The following is an 18942-nucleotide window of genomic DNA, read 5'->3' as shown; positions in this document are numbered from 1 at the left end:
TGCATAGTACAAAATTTGAAAATGTTTCACCATTATTTATTCTCCAAGTAATTTTTCAGCAGCTGTATCCTCTTTCTCTTCCTTTGAAATTCAGATAATCAAATGTTAGATATTTTGTTACAGTCTCACAGCTCCCTAAGGCTGTTTGATTTTTCAGGGTATACACTCTTCATTGTTCAGTTTGAGATTTCTATTTTTCTGTCTTCAAGTTCACCGATTCTTTCCTCTGCCCTCTGAATTTTGCTGTGAAACACATCTATTACGTTTTAAAATTTTGATTATTTTATTTTTAAATTCTAAAATTTCCATTTGGTTCTTCTTTATATATTCTATTTCTGTCCTGATGCTTTCTACTTTCTTTCATCATCTGTTTCAAGAGTTTTACAATGGCTCACTGATGCATTTTTGTCATAGTTGCTTTAAGAATATTGTGAGACAATTCTAACATCTGTGTCATCTCAGTATTGATGTGTATTGATTTTCTTTTCTCATTTAAGTTAAGATCTTCCTGGTTCTTTCAATGATAAACGATTTTCAGTTGAAAGTTGGAATTAAAAACAATTGCGGGTAAATAGTAGTTGTATATAAATCTTGGACATTTTTTACTTTATTTTGTGAGACTTTGGGTTATATTTAAATTCTTTGTTTTAGCAAAGAATTTAATACTCCTCTGATACTGCAATGGTGGGCAGACAGGGCAAGGGATGCCTCATTACTGCTAGATGACGGTGGAAGTCCAAGATCTACATGCAGCTTCTGTTGACACTCTTGAGGGGAGGAGCAACTTGTTATTACTGGGCAGGGGTGACAGTACAGGGTCACCACTCAAGCTCTTCTGTACCACCCTGGCTAGGACAGTGGTGTTTCATTACTGCTCCCAGTGTAGTTTCCCATGATATTCCATGACAACTTGGTGGTGGTCGGATGGCCTCATTACTGCTGGGCAGCGAGAAGATTCCTGAGCGTCTACTAGGTATCTTCTGACAGCATCACAGCAGACAGGGGCATCTCATTACTGCTAGGTGGAGATGGAAGTCCAGCTTCTCCACTGACACCATGGGGAGAAGGTGGCTCATGACTGTGCAGGGGGATGAAAGTCTGAGCTTTCCACTTGGCTTTCTCCGACACTATCCAGGAGAAGGGGAGGGATACCTTGTTACACCCTGATGAGGATGAAATTCTAGGCTCCTTACTTAGCCATTGTTGGTAAAGGTGACTACAGTTTTTTTCTGTGGTTTGGTTAGGGCAGTTATTGTCTAAAAGTGTTTTGTCTTTCTAGGCTATCCCTTTCTTGTCTTTTGGCTAGAGAGGGCAGGCTTTCTTTGGAGGCTTTCTTTGGTCTGTTGCCAGTGGCATTTCCAAATTGCCAGATTTCCTAGCACCCATTCTGGGATACAAAAAGCAAAAGGCAATTCAGGAAAAGCACTATCATGTTATTCCTCAGGTTCCAAGGTCACTAGCAGGGTAACTAGTCTGCCTTCTTCTCCCTACCATTTGCAGTCTTCTGATGTGTGCATGCTCTCTCTCTCCACATATATTTATTTATGTTTAGTTAAGTATACTTGCCGAGAGGAATAAAGTACATCTAATCCACTCTGCCTTTGTTCTTCTTGCAGTATTTTGCATCAAACCCAGGCATCCTATCATTTCATCTATAAAGACTTTACTAAGTATAATATTAGCAAGTATATTAAAAATATAACCATACCATTGTCACATCTCCCAAAATTAAAAATAAATCTTTAATATCTAGTAACCAGTGTTCAGTTCAGTGTTCTATCACTACATAACAAATTACCCATAAAGTTATCGGTTTAAAAAATTTATTTTGCGTTAGCCTTTTATGGGTCAGGAACTCAGAAGAGTTCACCTGGGTAGTTCTTACTTGGGGTGTCTCATGCAGTTGCAATTATATATTGACTGTAGCTGCAACCATATAAATAAGACTTACTAGATTGTATGATAGCATCAAAAATGTTGTTTTACACTAACATTCATATCAAAATCCCAGATAAGGGGCAAGCATTGCTTTTGGTGGTTGTGCCGTAACAGTTCCCCTCCCCCTCTTCTCTACTGATGTCATTTATTTGAAGAACTTGGTCTTGTGGCATGTCCCATTCTAGATCTGGTTACCTATATTCTTAAGGTATCATTTAATATGTTTCATGGTCCTCTATTGTTCTTGGAAACTGGGAGTTAAATGTAGAGATATGGTTACATTCAGGCTCAGTTTTTTTGACAAAGATATTTCATACGTGGTCTGTGTACCTCCTATTGCATCACAAAAATAAAAACATAATGTCTGGTTGTCTTACTTTCATAAGTTAATAATTAATCAGTAGGTTCCGGTGGTAACAGCTTGACACATTCACTAAAAAGTTCCCAATTGACTTTTTGATGCACGGCTTCTCAAGTAAATTGGTATTTTGGACCAGATAATGCTTTGCTATGGAAGACTGTCCTGTACATTGTAGAATGTTTAGCAGCATCTCTGATACTCTCATCACCACTCCCACACACTGTCTTGTGACAATAAAAAATGTCTCCAATTATCGCCAAATATACCCTGAGGAAAAAATGGCCAGAAGCTAAACACTTCTTACCTAATGGTTTTAGCAGTTGTTAAAAACCGTTGCCTAGGTCCATTATTTTATTAGGGTTTACAAGTAGTGATTTTTCTAATTCCGCCATTCCTGCATTTACAACTGTGATTTTTTTTTCAAAAGAAATAATTTCTCTGGGTCTTTCTAGCAGAGGAAGAATAACTGGTTAATAATTTTATTTATCAATATGTTTAGAATAGTGAGCTGTGCCCTAACAACCTCCAAACGTGGCCAACTAATTTTGTTTGGAGTATCATTTGGAAATCTTGAATATTGACACACTTTATATATTTCAATTTTTGCTGTCATTTTTTTTTCTTTTTGATGCTCAAGTTTCCCCATCCTTAACCAGTGAGATCTCTTTCAACTTAGCTCAGGTTTCCTTCTGACATGACCTTAATAGTCAGATAATTTCTTGCTTTCAGGCATGACAAGACAGACAGTCCAGACTCACTTTATGCATTTCCTTTCCCAGACTTAGAATCCGCCACTCACCCAAGGAACCCTGATTCCTTTTACTTCAGAAATGGTATTTAGGAACCACATTCCGGTCACAATGACCTTATGGCTTTTGGGTTGTCACTATTTCTAGGTCTTTGGAACATAGTTCCAAAGTTAGAACTATAAAACTAAGTTTATTTAGAAAGGTTTAGCTTTCCACGATTGCTTCTTTCCCCATAGTCTCCCCTTTCTCTACAGATAATCATTTTTTATTAGATTTAGTTTATACTTCTTGTTTGTTCTGTTAAATCTATAACACACCCATACCCTAAAAAGTAGCATACAATATTATACAGCTTTCATTTAAAAAATATTGTAAAAAATACACATAACATAAAATTTACCATTTTAATCATTTTTAAGCATGCAATTCAGTAGCATCAAGTACATGCAAAGTGTTGGACCACCATCATCATTATCCATTTCTAACTTTTTCATCATCCTAGGCAGACCACTTTGTACTCACTAAACAATAACTCATCCTTCCCATTTTCCTGGAGCTCCTGGTAACCTTTATTCTACTTTGTCTCAATGAACTGCCTAGTCTATCTGTACCTTGCTTTTTTTTTATTTTAGTAAACTGTATATGCTAGAGATCACTCTCTAAGAGCATACAGAGTTTCTCTTCATTCACATTTGACAGCTGCATAATATTTCGCTGAATAGATGAGGTCATACACAACAGTTGCTTGTTCACGGGAAGTTTGTGTTTCTAGTCTTTCACTATTATAAACAGTGCTGCAATGAATGGTCAAATGCATTCACCATTTCATTTTTTTTTGTCTATGTATCTTTTATATAGATTCCTAAAAGTGGAATTGCTGGATCAAAGGGTAAAGGCATAGGCAATTTTAGAGCATTTAGATTTAATGTGATGGACAGGAATGAACCACGAAGCCATGTTAAGTATTAAACAACAGCAACAACAACAAAAACAACAAAACAGATACAGGATGTTTTAAATGGTATGACTAAAACACTGCTTTAAACCAGGTGATAGTTACATTAGTTAGTTCTTTTAGTTTAAATAATTTTATTTATTTGAAGCAAAGTACGTGAAAATAACTGTATTACTCTTTTTTGGATTTTAACAAATCGGTGTCTCACATGAAATTATGTAACTCTTATCTTTTCTTCTGCTTTATGAGAATATTGTAACAAGGGGTACTACCTTCAGACCCTTTGACTACATGGAGAAATAACGGAGGGAGTTGTGCCAATTACTGGAGAATTTTGGCTGGCAAATAGCACATCTGGGCAATTTCGGCCAGAAATTTTATATATATATATATATATATATATATATATATATACACACACACATATACATACATATATATGTGTGTGTATATATGTATATATATGTATGTGTATATTTATATATATACACACACGCACACCCTCCTATACATATACAACATTTTCCCCTTTAAACTAAGGTTTTCTAGGCTTGAATAAACCAGACACTGCTCTCTTGTACTGTTTCGCAAACTGTGCTTGGATGGTCTCTCTTTGTTTTCAGGAGTGTTTGATTTTTAAATTGTGATATTCCACTGAATGATGAATGACCAGGACTTCACAGAGATTTCATGAAAGGAGGGCCACAAAGGAAGACCCCAGAGCAGGCCGGTGAGAGGCACTCTAAGAGATACAGAGGGTTGCACCAATTGCTAGGATTTAATCAATCAGAAGGGGTCCAAGCCAGGAAGCAAGGGCATGCCCCAAGCCTCATTTACCCGCCTTGTCACCACCCTGCCCGCTAGTACATTTCAGAGTCTCTAACCCCTCCCTGCATGCAAGCCCAGGCAGAGTCCTGCCAGGTCTCACACCAGAGCACACTCCTGCAAGGACTCCCCAGGACCGCGGCGCCGGCTGGCTGCCTCGGCCCCCCGCGGCCGCGTGAGCTCCCTCTTGGTGGCGGAGGGCGCATTTCAATCTGGAAACACCCAGCCCCTAATTTGGTCCTGCAGACTGACGCCGCTCCCGGTGGGGCGGTGGGGGTAGGAGGGCAATGGGGAGGTCTCCTCCTTCTTGGATTGAGGTTGCAACCAACAGCCCCGTGAGCCTCTATTCCTGGCTGACTGCGAATCCCCCCATCCTGGGTCGGGGGCCGGGACCCTACAGAAAGACCCGTTCTCATCCTCAACCTTGCGGCCTCTGTCCGGCGGGGAAGTTCAGCTGCGGGTCAGTTCAGCTGCGGGTCCAGCCAAGCCTGGCGCGCTTAGGGACCCTAGTCCCTGGTCCGCGGCCGGCCGAGGGCGGAGCGGGAGGGGAAGGGGCTGCTGCCTCCTTTCCCAAATCCGGTCCCTAATCTCCCCAACCCCCGCCGTCTACTCCCTTTGTACAGGCAGTCAAAACAGAGCTAGCGGCCAATTGACGGGGACGGGAAGCAAAGCCGCCTAGCGCCTCGCCCCCTCCAGCCGGCCCCCTGGGCCCCTCCTCTCGGCGCCCGGACCTTAGCCCTCCCTCTCCTTTCCCACTTCTCTCTTTGCCCTAGCTTCGCCTCCCATCCCCCGCTCATTTCCTCTCGCACCCGGGCTCGCCAATCCCTCTTTCCAAGTCCCTCTTCCAGCCCGACCTTCCTCTAGGGCTCGCCCCCCTTCTCCCCAATCTCCGTTCTCTCCCCTCCCTTAGCCCTCCCCCCTTCCTTCCTCTTCCCCTCACCCAACCCTCGTTCCCCTCGTTCCGCGGCCCCTAATCTCTCCCTTACTCTGTCCCCGCCCACTCTGCGCCGGCCTCTCGGTCCGGGTTGAGCCCCACGTGTGGACTGCCGCGCCCCCACTGACAGCCGCCGCCCGCCGGCCCGCCCCGCGCCCTGCCGGGCCTCTAAAACCCCTGCGCCGCGCCCTCCGCCGCCGCATCTTCTCCAGCGTCCAGCCTCCCGCCCTCTCTCTTGCTGGCCGCAAGCCCTGGCCCCGCGCATCTCCGCCCGGCTCCTCAGCCGCTACCCGCGCTTCATTGCCCTGTGGGACTCCGAGCGAGCCCAAAGGGAACCCTTCTCTTCTTCTGGGGGCGACTTTTGTTTGCTTGCCTGTTTCTCTCTGGTGACTTTTGCAGCTTTCCAAGATCCGTGTCCGGAGCGCACGGGAATCCGCCGAGCTCTGCGTGCAGGCCCTTTTTTCTTTTGAGGTTCACATTTTTTGAAATTTTACGCCAGGGCTTTTGTAATTTCCTCCCCCGCCCGCTGGCGGTCCTGGAGTCGCTCGGGGCCTTAGGCCGGTTATGCAACGTGTACCGCTCGGGGCTGCCGGCTGCACCTCCGCCGCGCCTCGCCGCCCACTGCGCTAGACCCGGCACCCCGCGTATCGCTTCGCGGGCAGCCAGAGGGCCGGCGCTCTGTGGAGGTCTCCAGCTAGAGCAGGGAGCCCGAGCCCGAGGGAGTCCCCGGAGCCGACTAAGGGCTTATTAGACGCTGACTTTTTTCTGAGGCGGGCAGATTTTGTCTTTGATCACTCCCTGTCCGCGGGTCTAGGGCCGCGCGCTTTCGGCGCCGGCGATGGGGAGAAGACGGAGGCTGTGTCTCCAGCGCTACTTCCTGTGGCTAGGCTGTGTGGCGCTCTGGGCGCAGGGCACGGCCGGCCAGCCTCAGCCTCCTCCGCCCAAGCCGCCGCGGCCGCAGCCGCCGCCGCAACAGGTTCGGTCCGCTACAGCAGACTCTGAAGGTGGGTTTCTGGCGCCCGAGTATCGCGAGGAGGGTGCCGCAGTGGCCAGCCGTGTCCGCCGGCGAGGACAGCAGGACGTGCTCCGAGGGTAAGTGGGCAAGCGGCTCCGCACCTAAGGCTCCGGCTTGGGGGAGGAGGGAATCCTCAGTTTGGCGGCTTTCTGGCCCACTCCGTCCCTGACCCTTTAGCTGGAGCCTAGAGCTGCAGCCCCCTTCGCCAGGATATCCAAAGACCCCCAGGAGCGCGTCCCCCTTTTCCTTCCCAACCCCGCAGCTCAGCGGGCGGAAAGCCCTCTCTCCGGGCTTGGGCGGCGGGTGGTTATGGGGCCAGTGGGTGCCCTTCGCAGAGCGTGTGAAGAACCCGCGGTGCGGGAACAGGTTCTGAATGTCGGGCGGAAGGCGGGCCTGGGTCCGCCTGCTGCAGGGGCCTGAGGACCCTGCTTGCTCCCCACGTCGGGGCCGCCGCTCGTGAGCCTTTTGTTTGAGGACGTGTGCAGGGTTCACAGCTCACCTCATCGTCAACCCGAGCGCTCCACCTTGCGACTCGCTTTCCTTGACACGTCGGGGCCAAAGTAACAGTTGACCAAGAAGGAATGGATTTGGGAAGGAGGGCAAGGATTCTTTGGAACGGAATGGTCCCTTTGTTCTCTGCATCTGGAAGCTAGAATAGTAGCAAATTATATGTTTCCATGCCTCTTTTCGCCCTTTAAAAAGGCAGGCAAGGGACGACAGATGAAAGACAGTGTTTAGACGTTTCTGACCCTCCTGCATTCCGGCATTTAGCTCTTTCGCTTCCACGTCTGCCTCCGGATCCCCAGTAATTTGAAGTGTAATTTTGATTTGTTTGTTGTCCTGAAATCTATTCGCTCGGGGCATTGCTTACGAAGACCGTTTATATGTTACTGCACCCCTCTCCCTATCTGTGTGTGACCGCCCTTGTCCATCACAGGCCCAACGTGTGCGGCTCCAGATTCCACTCCTACTGCTGTCCTGGATGGAAGACGCTCCCTGGAGGAAACCAGTGCATTGTCCGTGAGTGCTTGGCAGGGATCGCAGCTTGGGGCAGCGCGCTCGGCCCTATCTCCGGCCGACCTCTTGCACTCAGCCATTTGGACGCACAGTTGCGTTTAAAATGAAGTGATCACATTGCACTGATACTCAGGACGCGGCCCCATTTGAATAGTGGGGAAGACTCAACCGGTTTGAGTCAGTTCAGACTTCACTGCTAGACTCTGTTGAAGGGCAATAATGATAAAGGTTTCAAAGATAATTGAAAGTTTTATCTTTCTATGTCTATTAATACAAATTGGAAGAAGGGAGGAGTAGAGCAATTATCTAGATAACTCAAAACCACTTTTTCCGTAAAACATCCAGATAAGACCACATGTTATGCAAATTATCAGGCTTTTAACTCTGCTTGAGGTTTAGGCCTTATGAAGATCAAGGTTTCTTAGGCATTTATATAAAACCACTTTCTTATTTCTGGTTTTATATCAACAACCACATAACCTAGATACGAAAGGAGCATTCTCACGGATTTAGTGTTGACCTAAGTTAACAAACTTTTAAAAGACAGAACTCTTACAAAGGGGCTTGAGTTTTTTTTTTTTTTCAATTTTTGGAAGACGTTTAAATTTAGGGTTTCCAGACCCCAAACCTCAATAGTGTGCAGTAGATTTCCAAAGTATGAATTTTAGACCTTGAAAAATTCTGTATCTCTGACCGTAAAAGTTTTGATTATTTTATTCTGTTTCCAGACTGTATAACCAGGTCTCTCCAAGTTCTAATTGGAGATTATCAGCCTCACAGTCACAGACTCTGGGATGTCTTATTTCATATGCCTGTAAATTTGTGACTTGCAGTGTGGCTGGCCTTCTCCTGTAGCACAACCACATTTGTCTTGTTGGGAGGAGAGCCAGGTATCATAGACAGCACATTCATTTAGAGCCAGTCTTGACTTTAGATTGACCTCCATGTTCTCCAGGGAAAAAAATAATTATGCAACTGTGAGCATAGAAAAAGGGCAAGCCACACTAACCAAGGCATAATAAGGATGTAGTGGCATTTCTAACTCTGTATTTATTGGTTTTGTGGTTTTGAGATAGATGCTTAATGTTATTTCTTGGCAGTTTTTAAAAAAGGGATGAAATCTCAAGTGTCATAAAGACTAATTTCTTCTTATTTTTTCTACCTTAAAATGCCACTATTTCCAACGGCAAAAATAGGAAACAACTGTGTTATTTAAAGTGACTTATAAATATTTTGAACAAATCCTCTGATTATAATAAGCCTTTGCTTTATTTTTTAAAAGAAAATGTTCTGCATTCTTTTCTCTCCAATACAGAAGTCATATGTGAGGCATTAATGGAGGGTGCGTTTACTCTTTCAGGCCAGTAGGGCATTACCATGGCTGCTTTAAACTTACATGGTTTTTTAGACTCTTGAAACAGCTAACGTCACTCATCGCACACCTGCCATACTAGCTGGGAGTGACTTAGGCACTGCGGAAAGTCTGACTCACTAAATGTAATGAATGTGACTGCCATTATTCAGTTGGAGAGCAGCCGAGGAGGAGGGATTGGTTCATGGTACGTGTTGAAAATCTGTAAAGTCAGATTTTATTGGATCAGTGTGGAATGGGAATTCCAGAGAGCAGAGCCTTCCAGAATATTTGCAGTAGAAATATATGTATGGCCCACTGATCACTGGTAGAAGATCAGCTTTGAAAATCTCAGGGTAACAGTGACTATTGTAATCTGCATTTCTGAGACTTGAAATATTTGGATGGTTATGAGATACATTGGAATTTACAGGTATCAAATCTATAAAAGAGTAAACTTTGAAATGATCTTTATATCTACTAGAAACATTTATAACACTTGTGTCAAGAAGTATCTACAAAAATATTTATTGTAAGCACATCTAAAAATTCTAAGTACATAAGATTATTAAACAGTGCACAAAATAGGGACAATGTAATACCTTTATATTCTATTGCATAAGTCTCATTTAATGCTAACAGCCTGCATCCAATTCAATAGTTCAATTAGTCTGACATTTAAAATGATCATATGTAGAGGTAATAAGTGAAATGAAACCATTATAAACTCAAAATCAAGAATTTTAATTCCAGGCCTTCCTGATGATAATAAATTAAGTAAATTATTATATTTATTGAATTTATCTGTATCACACCATTTAGCAAAAGAAAGTATCTGAGACAATTTACAAAAAATAAAATAAATAAAATACAAAAGAAAATCAAGACCAAATATTAATTTTCTCATACATTTGTACCTCAGCATTCTTTTAATATAGAAAAATAAAAAATGGTCATCTTTTTTGGCCATTTTTTGACCATTAAAATTGGTCAACAGAATTTTAGTGTTTGACTTTGACAGGCTTTATAAGGAGAAGATATTGAAAAGAAACTGTAATTCTCCAAGTTCTGGAAACCTAATGCATTTTGATTTGAGTCTCTATGTTTTGTTGGTATTGTTCTTAGTTGTACCCTAGAAAAATTACTGAAGTACTTCCAAACTTCCAAATATTCATTTCCAAAAGTACGGAATTGACTTTCTCACCAACTTTTTTTTTTAATCTTCTTAGAACATGAAGCAATGAAAAAATTTGCTTATTAATTTGTTTATTTTGAAATTATGCTATGAACAGTATTTTGATCAATATAGTAACAGTGGGATGAGGTTGGCTGGACTAATAACATTTGAGACCTGAGGAAACTCAGAGCATTCCAATATAATTCCTTTATGTTATGCTACCAAATGAAAAAACAACCCAGAAAGGCTGTGGGTTTTTCTGGAGCTCACAGCAGATCAATGGCAGAGTGATAACTCAACTTCAGACCTTTTGGGTACCATGTATTCTTTACCTGGCCATGTGACTTCTCACAGCATCACTGAAGTCTCAGCCCCTAGGTCGTGTCTCCCTCTCCCGCTGGTATTTCTAGGTCTCATAGTTTTAGTAATTGTGGGAGGGACAGATATTCAGTAAGTGTACCATAGTCTGAGGCTGGTGTGGGGCAAAAGGGCCTCAGCATTCTTGCTTCTCATTGGCTCACAGATACAGAGTATATACCTGTATCCATGACAGTTAATTGACTGAGAATGCTCAGTCTCCAGCCCATCAAACCTTCATTTGGTTTGGAACCCAGGTGGGGGTACTTTGGGTCTCCTCTCTCAAGCCTAGACTAAATATCGGCCTTCTGGGGAGGAGGGAACTTTGAAATAAAACAGTGTTTTAATGCACATTTGTCATTGGAGAGTTACTGGTGATCAGAAACTGTAGTACATTTTAAGAAATAAGAGTCAACTCCATGGCAGGAAACATATTCTTGCCTAAAATATTTTTATTTTAACATCACAATATTTGACACTATTCACTTTTTCTTTTTTATTAATTTGAGACAGGATCTCACTGTCACCCAGGCTGGAATGCAGTGGCATGGTCACAGCTCACTGCAGCCTTGACCTCTCGGGCTCAAGCCATCTTCTGACCTCAGCCTCCTGAGTAGCTGAGACTATGGGCACATGCCAGTGTGCAAGGCTAATTTTTAAAAAAATTTTCGTAGCGATGGGGTCTGCCTATGTTGCCCAGGCTGGCCTCCAACTTCTGGGCTCAAGTGTTCCATTTGCCTAGGGCTTCCAAGGTGCTGGGTTTGCAGACATGAGCCACCATACCCAGCCCACTATTTTCATTTATAAGAAGTACTAATGCTCGTAGTAATACATGGATGTCAGGAGGCATGTTGGAGAAGGAAAACAATTAGTGAGTTAGTTTACTTCAGCAGGAAATGCTCTTTTCATTGTCGAGGGTCCCAAATCTCTTTAAAAGTTGTGGGACCTTTCCCTAGCTACAGCCAGGTTCAGGGCATTTCCAGACTTTCTTCCTGTCTTTATATATCTGGTCATGGCATGAGCATTAAAGTACACAGCCCTTGTGCTGAAAGAGAGAACTCAATTATGGTTATAGAGATAAATCACTCAGCTCCTAAATGAACTGTCTCTAAGTATGGGAGAGACTTCCCATTCAAAGGTACTTGGCTACAAGTTTGGAGTATCTGTGGTATGTACTGTGTCAGTGAGCCTAGCATTCTTTGCTGTGATGACCCTCATACCTTTCTGTTCATTGGAGGTCACAGCTGCAGGAGGCTTTGACTCTCCCCACCATCAAAATGCCACAGTAGCTTTTCTGAGCAGTAGGAATAGGCTAGGTTGTGGAGATAATATGGAAGGAGAAAGACTATAGGAAGGAGAGAGGGAATTATTGAGGAGACCAAAGATTGATCACGGGGTGGGTCAGATACCAGCCTGGAAGGAATGTGTGTGGAACCCTTGAGGCTTGGCGAAGTCATTAGGATTGGAGCCTCTGGTTCAGCCAATTTCATGTGCTCTCTCTCCTGTGAAGGCTTTTGCATAGTGGGCTGTATTTGCTCTATTCCCGCAACCCTCCCAACTACTTAGAATCAAGGCTGTCTTCTCTGGGTGAATTCTGCATTTTAAACTCTCAGTCTTTCATGAAAGAGACAACTGTATTGATAAGACAATTAAAGATTTAGTATTATGCAAATTTTTTTCCTTGTTGCAAAGCTTTAAATGTTTATTATAAAAGTAATAATCCGCACATAAGCCCATCATGCAGTGAGATCCATTGTACTATTTGGTGAAAGTTCTTTTAGACCTTTTAAAGCCAGTAAATGTGTGTGTGTGTATATATACACACATATATATGTATATATACACACATATATATACACACACATATGTATATATACGCACGTATATATACACACACACGCACACATACATATGTATTTTAAACTTAAAAAGCCTGTGCTTTATTTTATTCTACCATGTTTTCATTCTGTAATGTTTACTTACATATGACTTTATTTTTATTTCTATTTTTCCATAAGTTATTGGGGTACAGGTAGTATTTAGTTGCACAAATAAGTCCTTTAGTGGTGATTTGTGAGATTTTGGTGCACCCATCACCTGAGCAGTGTCCACTGCACCGTATTTGTAGTCATTTATCCCTCACCCCTCCCATTCTTTCCTCCAAGTCCCCAAAGTCCATTGTATCATTCTTATGCCTTTGTGTCCTCATAGCTTAGCTCCCACATATCAGTGAGAACATACGGTTTGCTTTTCCATTCCTGAATTACATCACTTAGAATAATAAGTCTCCAGTAACATCCAGGTCACTACAAATGCTGTTAATTCATTCATTTTTGTGGTTGCATAGTATTCCATTAGATATATGGTGATGTATCTATTATATATATATCACAGTTTTTTATATATATATATATATATATATATATATATATATATATATATATATATATATATATTACAGCCACATGGAAAACAGTGTGGAGATTCCTTAAAGGGTTATGCAATTTGAAACAGCTTCATTTGTTTACACATTATCATAAGGATACCTGTGAGCCTTATTCCCAAGTCTGCAATGGGTAATTTTATTGCATATCTGAAGTTAGACATTTATATCATATATTTTATCTTAGTTTTTCAGGCTTTTTATTTTTAAATACAGCTTTCTTGTTTTGTAAACTATGGTTTATTATATAGTTATTCATTCATTTTCCTATTGTGCTTTCTACAGCGATTTGTAGAAATAGTTGTGGAGATGGATTTTGTTCCCGTCCTAACATGTGTACTTGTTCCAGTGGGCAAATATCACCAACCTGTGGATCAAAATCAAGTATGTTCTTACTTGTGGCCTTTTCACTGCATTTTTCTTAAGCTTTGGAGTAAATGCTAAAGGTCCTTCTATGTGCCAGGGAGTTTTAACTGTTATTACTTTAGTTAATCCTTACATCAACATTATGAGATACTGTTAATAGCCCATTTTACAGAGTAGCAAAGTAAAGCACACACGATTTAATTAACTGGCCCAAGGAAACACAGACTTGAATCCCGATATTCTGATGCCTAAGTGTATAGTCTCAAACACTAGGCTGTATTTGTTGCCTTTGCTTAACACGTGTTTTGTGGGTTATCTAAGGGGGAAGGAGAAGAGAACTCCAAAGGCAGCATATGTTTATTGAGTACTGACCAGATACTTTACACATACGGACCTATTTTGCTTCACATGTATTAACTGCCAACAACTCCATAAGGTAATTATAACTGTGGACTATGATTGTGTGATTCATGACCCAATTAGAAATCATTGGGACCTTAAGGTCAAAGATTAATCTTTTAAGCTAGCATTTAAGATAACATTATAACAAGGCAGAAGCAAGATTGTTTATTTAATTGCTCAGTAATTAAATAAATGCTTTCTTAAGTCTTGCCTCAAACTAGTGTGAAGTCATTATATTTTTAATATATCTTTCTTCAAATTTTCCCTAAAAGAAGGTAATATAGAGTATGTCTGACTCAGGAATAAGATTCAGGATTCATACAACAAATGCCATCGTCTTCCGATGAAACTCCTGATGAAAACTCTCTTAATTTCACTTTCTTTGAATCTGCCATTTCCCCAGCTTTTTAAAACCTACCATTCAAATTCATCGAGATTTCTTGATCGCTTTAACCGAACATTTCATCCCCAACTTAACCTGAACCTCTCTCTCTTGCCTGATTACGTACAAGATACTGGTGCCCATATGTTCATTATCGTATTCTTAGTTTTCTCATATTTGCCTTTGTCAAAAAACACAGTCCTGGAGGAATTTTAAGATTCAATTTCTTAATTCCTCTACCTGGGAGCTGGGACATTCTCTGGCCCACTCTTTGTTTGTGGTGTATAATTTAGCAGGGAATCTGTGCATTCATTTGGCCTTGGGCAATCCTTCCATTTCATCAGGAACTTTTCTAACCCTCCCAATCATCATCCTGTTTGACCTTGCTAAAGCATTTGGCACTATTAATCACTATCTTCTTGAAATGCTTTTTTTTGTTTTTTGAAACACCGTTGACCTTTAAAATGCCAGTGGCCCTCAGTGCTCCTTTTCTTTTTTTTTTTTTTTTTTTTTTTTTTTTTTGAGACGGAGTCTCGCTCTGTCGCCCAGGCTGGAGTGCAGTGGCGCAATCTCGGCTCACTGCAAGCTCCGCCTCCCGGGTTCACGCCATTCTCCTGCCTCAGCCTCTCCGAGTAGCTGGGACTACAGGCGCCCGCCACCACGCCCGGCTAATTTTTTGTATTTTTAGTAGAGACGGGGTTTCACCGTGGTCTCGATCTCCTGACCTCGTGATCCGCCCGCCTCGGCCTCCCAAAGTGCTGGGATTACAAGCGTGAGCCACCGCGCCCGGCTCAGTGCTCCTTTTCTTGATCGTTACTTTTTAGTCTCTTTTCTATATCTTCATCAGTCTTTCATTCAAGATTTGGTATTCCTGAGTTCTGCCCTCCCTGGGTGAACTCATTAACATATATATTTCAATGACTACCAATCTGTTGATAACTCATAATATTTATCTACACTGGAGATCCCACCACTGACCTCCACACTTGTATATTCCCTTTCCCATTTGACATCTCCATTCAAGAAGTAGCAAGCAATTGAAACTTAGTAGCATGTCTAAAAGGAAACTGAATTTATTGCTGACCACAGGCTACTTGAACCACAGTTCCGCCTGCCTCGGCAGATGGCCCTGCCATCCACCCAGTGCTTAAGTAACTGCTGCTTCTCTTTCTCTGTGTCAACTCTTTAAACAAGTCCTGTAGGCTTTACTGGAAAATCATTATCTCAGATTTATCTTTTCCTTTCCACCTCCACTGCTACGATGTGGTATAAGCTATCCTCATCCTTCTCCCAGATTCTTGCCCTCTTCAAATCCGTTCTCTGCAGAGCAGCTAGAGTAATCTTTTTAAAATATAGATTACATCACTTCACTTTCTCATTTAAATCCTTTTAATGACTCCCTGTTGCATTTGGGATATAATGAAAACCCTTCGGTGGCTGCGGCCGAGGAGGCCCTGTTAGCTGGCTGGTCTCTGCCTGGGTCTCCAAGATCTCTTCCCTGTCTGCCTCTTTTTAACTACAGGAATCTCTGTGTTCTTCCGAAGAAACCGTTTACCATCCTAAGGTCTTTTGATTTGCTGGTTCTTCTCTCTCTGAAGTTTCTTCTTGGTACTTTTAATATCTGGCTCATTCAGTATAAATGTCACCTCAGAGTGGTCTTGTCTAATGCCAGTATCTAAGCTCCTTCTTGGCTCCAGACTAGCCTCCTTCACAACAGTTTACTTCAAACGGTTTATCACAGTCTATAATTACTTTGTGGTATTTGTTTACCTGTGTTTTCCATAGCTCCCTATCGGAATTCAAGCTCTGTGAGGATAGCCTTCAAGTCCATTATGACAGTAATGCACTGAGCTGGAATGGTGGACACTCACCTTCTGCATTCTGAATGGAGACAAAAGTGCCTCCTGCTTGCCAGAAACTATGCTGCTAGTCACCTTCTGTTTATTTTTTTTAACATTGAAAGTGTTTTCAGTGCATCCTGAATAACATGTTATCACAGATATGCCCATGTATGCACTTATAAAGAAATAATGAATAAAAATATGTTTGAGTCATAATATTTCCTTCTGTAAGATATAATTGTCATTGAATTGGATAATTGAGTTTATAGTTTTGTAACCTCTCACATATACTATAATTTTGGTGACTGATGTTTTTATACTTTTTGTTATTGCTCTTTGCAGTTCAGCAGTGCAGTGTGAGATGCATGAATGGTGGGACCTGTGCAGATGACCACTGCCAGTGCCAGAAAGGATATATTGGAACTTATTGTGGACAACGTAAGGGACATTGGAATCAACTTCATTTATTAGAAATCGTTTGATTTGGTGGATATTTCATGTTAAGTTATAATTTAAGGTCTTATAAATCCTGTGATCTTTTGAAAAAACAATTTTATATAGTAAACCATATCTTAAAACTGAATTTCTAATTTTTATCCTATAAGAATTTTTCTAATTCTTTTAGAATTTTGTGCTTTAGAGCAGTGATGTTCTTGAATTACTATTCAAGAATTACTAGTCAACAATTGGTAACTAGTGCTTTAGCAACTGTGATACATCTCACAGATTTTCTGTGATTTATTTGTTTTCCTGTATCTGGCTCCATAAAACATGTATACTTTCCAGAAAAAAAAAGAGCAAGTTTTCTGTGATCTATCTCTTTCTTTCTTTTTTACTTCTTCCTTCCCTCCCCAGTTCCCTCTTTATATTTATGTATGATTTTTTAGAACTTCTCAAAATTAACCCCAGGAGAGCCAATCTGATAAATTATCCTTTGCTCAAATATATTTAATACTAAGATACAGGGTGATCAAATGATTTTTAAAAATCAGATATTATTGTGAAACAGGAAGCTATAACCCAGCAAAGCTGGTACCTTCACTGGAGAATGCCCTGTATGAATCAAGAAATAACCTTTTAACAAGAGTGTAAGGATTATAGTTTCTGGATTGTGACACATCACTGGGGAACATTTTGGGTAATATTCTCTAAATTGTGGGACATTTTTGGGAATTCACATATTTTGAAGTAATGTCACCTTATATGACATTAAAGAAGTGTGATTTATGAAATTGAATCACAAATAGTAAGTCCCTTTTTACTTTATTTGCATTTTTACCTGATGTAGACTATAAGTTCCATGCTAATCTTTAAGACTTCCTTAAGGATTGCTGGTCTCTTTTTTAAACATAGAAAAACCAAGTCTTAGATGTAAAAGAATATCTAGCTTGTTTTCAGTTAACATTATTTTTGTTGCAATGAAAAAATTTTTTTAAATTGTGGTAAAATATACATAACAAAATTTACCATTTTAGCCACTTTTAAGTGTATAGTTCAGTGGCATCAAGTCCATTCACACTGTTGTGTAACCATCATCACCATCCATCTCCAGAATTTTTTTCATCTTGGAAAACTGAAACTCTGTACCCATTAAACAATAACCCCCATTTCCCTCTCCCCTGCCCCTGGCAACCATCATTTAGTTTCTGTCTCTACGAATTTGACTACTTTAGGTATTTCATAGAAGTGTAAGCATGAAGTATTTGTCCTTGGGTGACTAGTTTGTTATACTTAGCATAGCGCCCTCAAGGTTCATCCGTGTTTTAGCATGTGTCAGAATTTTCTTCACTTTAAAGGCAAAATAATATTTCATTATATGAAGATACCACATTTTGTTTATCCAGTCATCTGTTGATGGACATTTGAGTTGCTTTGACCTTTTGGCTCTTGTGAATAATGCTGAAATAGCTGTTTGGGCCCTTGCTTTCAGTTCTTTTGGGTGTATACCCAGAAGTAGAATTGCTGGATTACATGATAATTGTATTATTAATTTTTTGAAATGCTGCCATACTGTTTTCCACAGAAGCTGCACTGTCTTCCATTCCTACTAGCAATGCACAAGGGCTCCACTCTACATACTTGCCAACCCTTGTTATTTTCTGTTTTTTTTTTCTTAAATAATAATAATCATGCTAATGAATGTGAAGCTGTATCTTGTTATGGTTGTTACAGTAATTTCCAAGTTTGTCTTCTAGTTAAGGTGATTATGGTGATTATAGCTTTCTATTTATAAGTGCTATAAAGTTTTCTTTAGAATAATTTTATGTAAAATTGGAGTATCCATTTAAAGAAAAATATTCTGTTAAGGTCAGGGGTAGGCCAACTTTTTTTTGTAAAGGCCAGAGAGTATATATTTTAGACCTTGCTTTCTCCATTGCAAATACTCAACTCTGCCATTCTAGTGCCAAAGTGACCATAGATCATACGTAAATGAAAGAGCTAGGATGTGTTTCGGCAAAATTTTATACTTTATAGACACTGGAATTTGAATTGCATACAATTTTCACTTGTGACCGAGTATTATTTCTTTGATTTTTCAACTACCTAAAAGTGTCAAAATTCCTCTTAGCTCATGGGAAGTACAAAAATAAGCAGTGGCCCAGATCTGACCTTTGGGCCATAGTCGGCAGATTCCTTGTGTGGGTGGTTCTCAGGTATGACAAGAGGAGATTGACTGAAGTTTGAGAAATGGAAGGCGAAGGCATTTAAGAGAATACAGTACATTGAGGCCAGTTTGCTAGCAAGAATAGGAGGGGCCAGTGTATTAAATTCTCTAGGCTAGGGTTGGCCAGGGGAGGCTAAGAAAGAACTGGACAACAGTGGAACAGA

At 41.1% G+C, this 18942-nt stretch overlaps 1 protein-coding gene across 1 annotated transcript in view; it reads left to right on the top strand.

Moving 5' to 3' along the window:
* The first annotated feature begins 5958 nt into the window (after positions 1-5958).
* Positions 5959-18942, top strand: part of FBN2 (fibrillin 2) — a 281077-nt gene continuing 268093 nt past the window's right edge. The window contains exons 1-4 of the mRNA XM_055299218.2: positions 5959-6854; positions 7715-7797; positions 13408-13506; positions 16456-16551. Coding sequence (XP_055155193.1) covers positions 6601-6854; positions 7715-7797; positions 13408-13506; positions 16456-16551 — 532 coding nt within the window. The 5' untranslated portion in view covers positions 5959-6600. The remainder of the gene's footprint in view (positions 6855-7714; positions 7798-13407; positions 13507-16455; positions 16552-18942) is intronic.

This window comes from Symphalangus syndactylus, chromosome 11 (assembly GCF_028878055.3).
Source record: "Symphalangus syndactylus isolate Jambi chromosome 11, NHGRI_mSymSyn1-v2.1_pri, whole genome shotgun sequence".
NCBI classification, from domain to species: Eukaryota; Metazoa; Chordata; class Mammalia; order Primates; family Hylobatidae; genus Symphalangus; species Symphalangus syndactylus.
The sequence above is the reverse complement of the archived record's forward strand: the minus strand, read 5'-3'. Positions and strand labels throughout refer to the sequence as shown.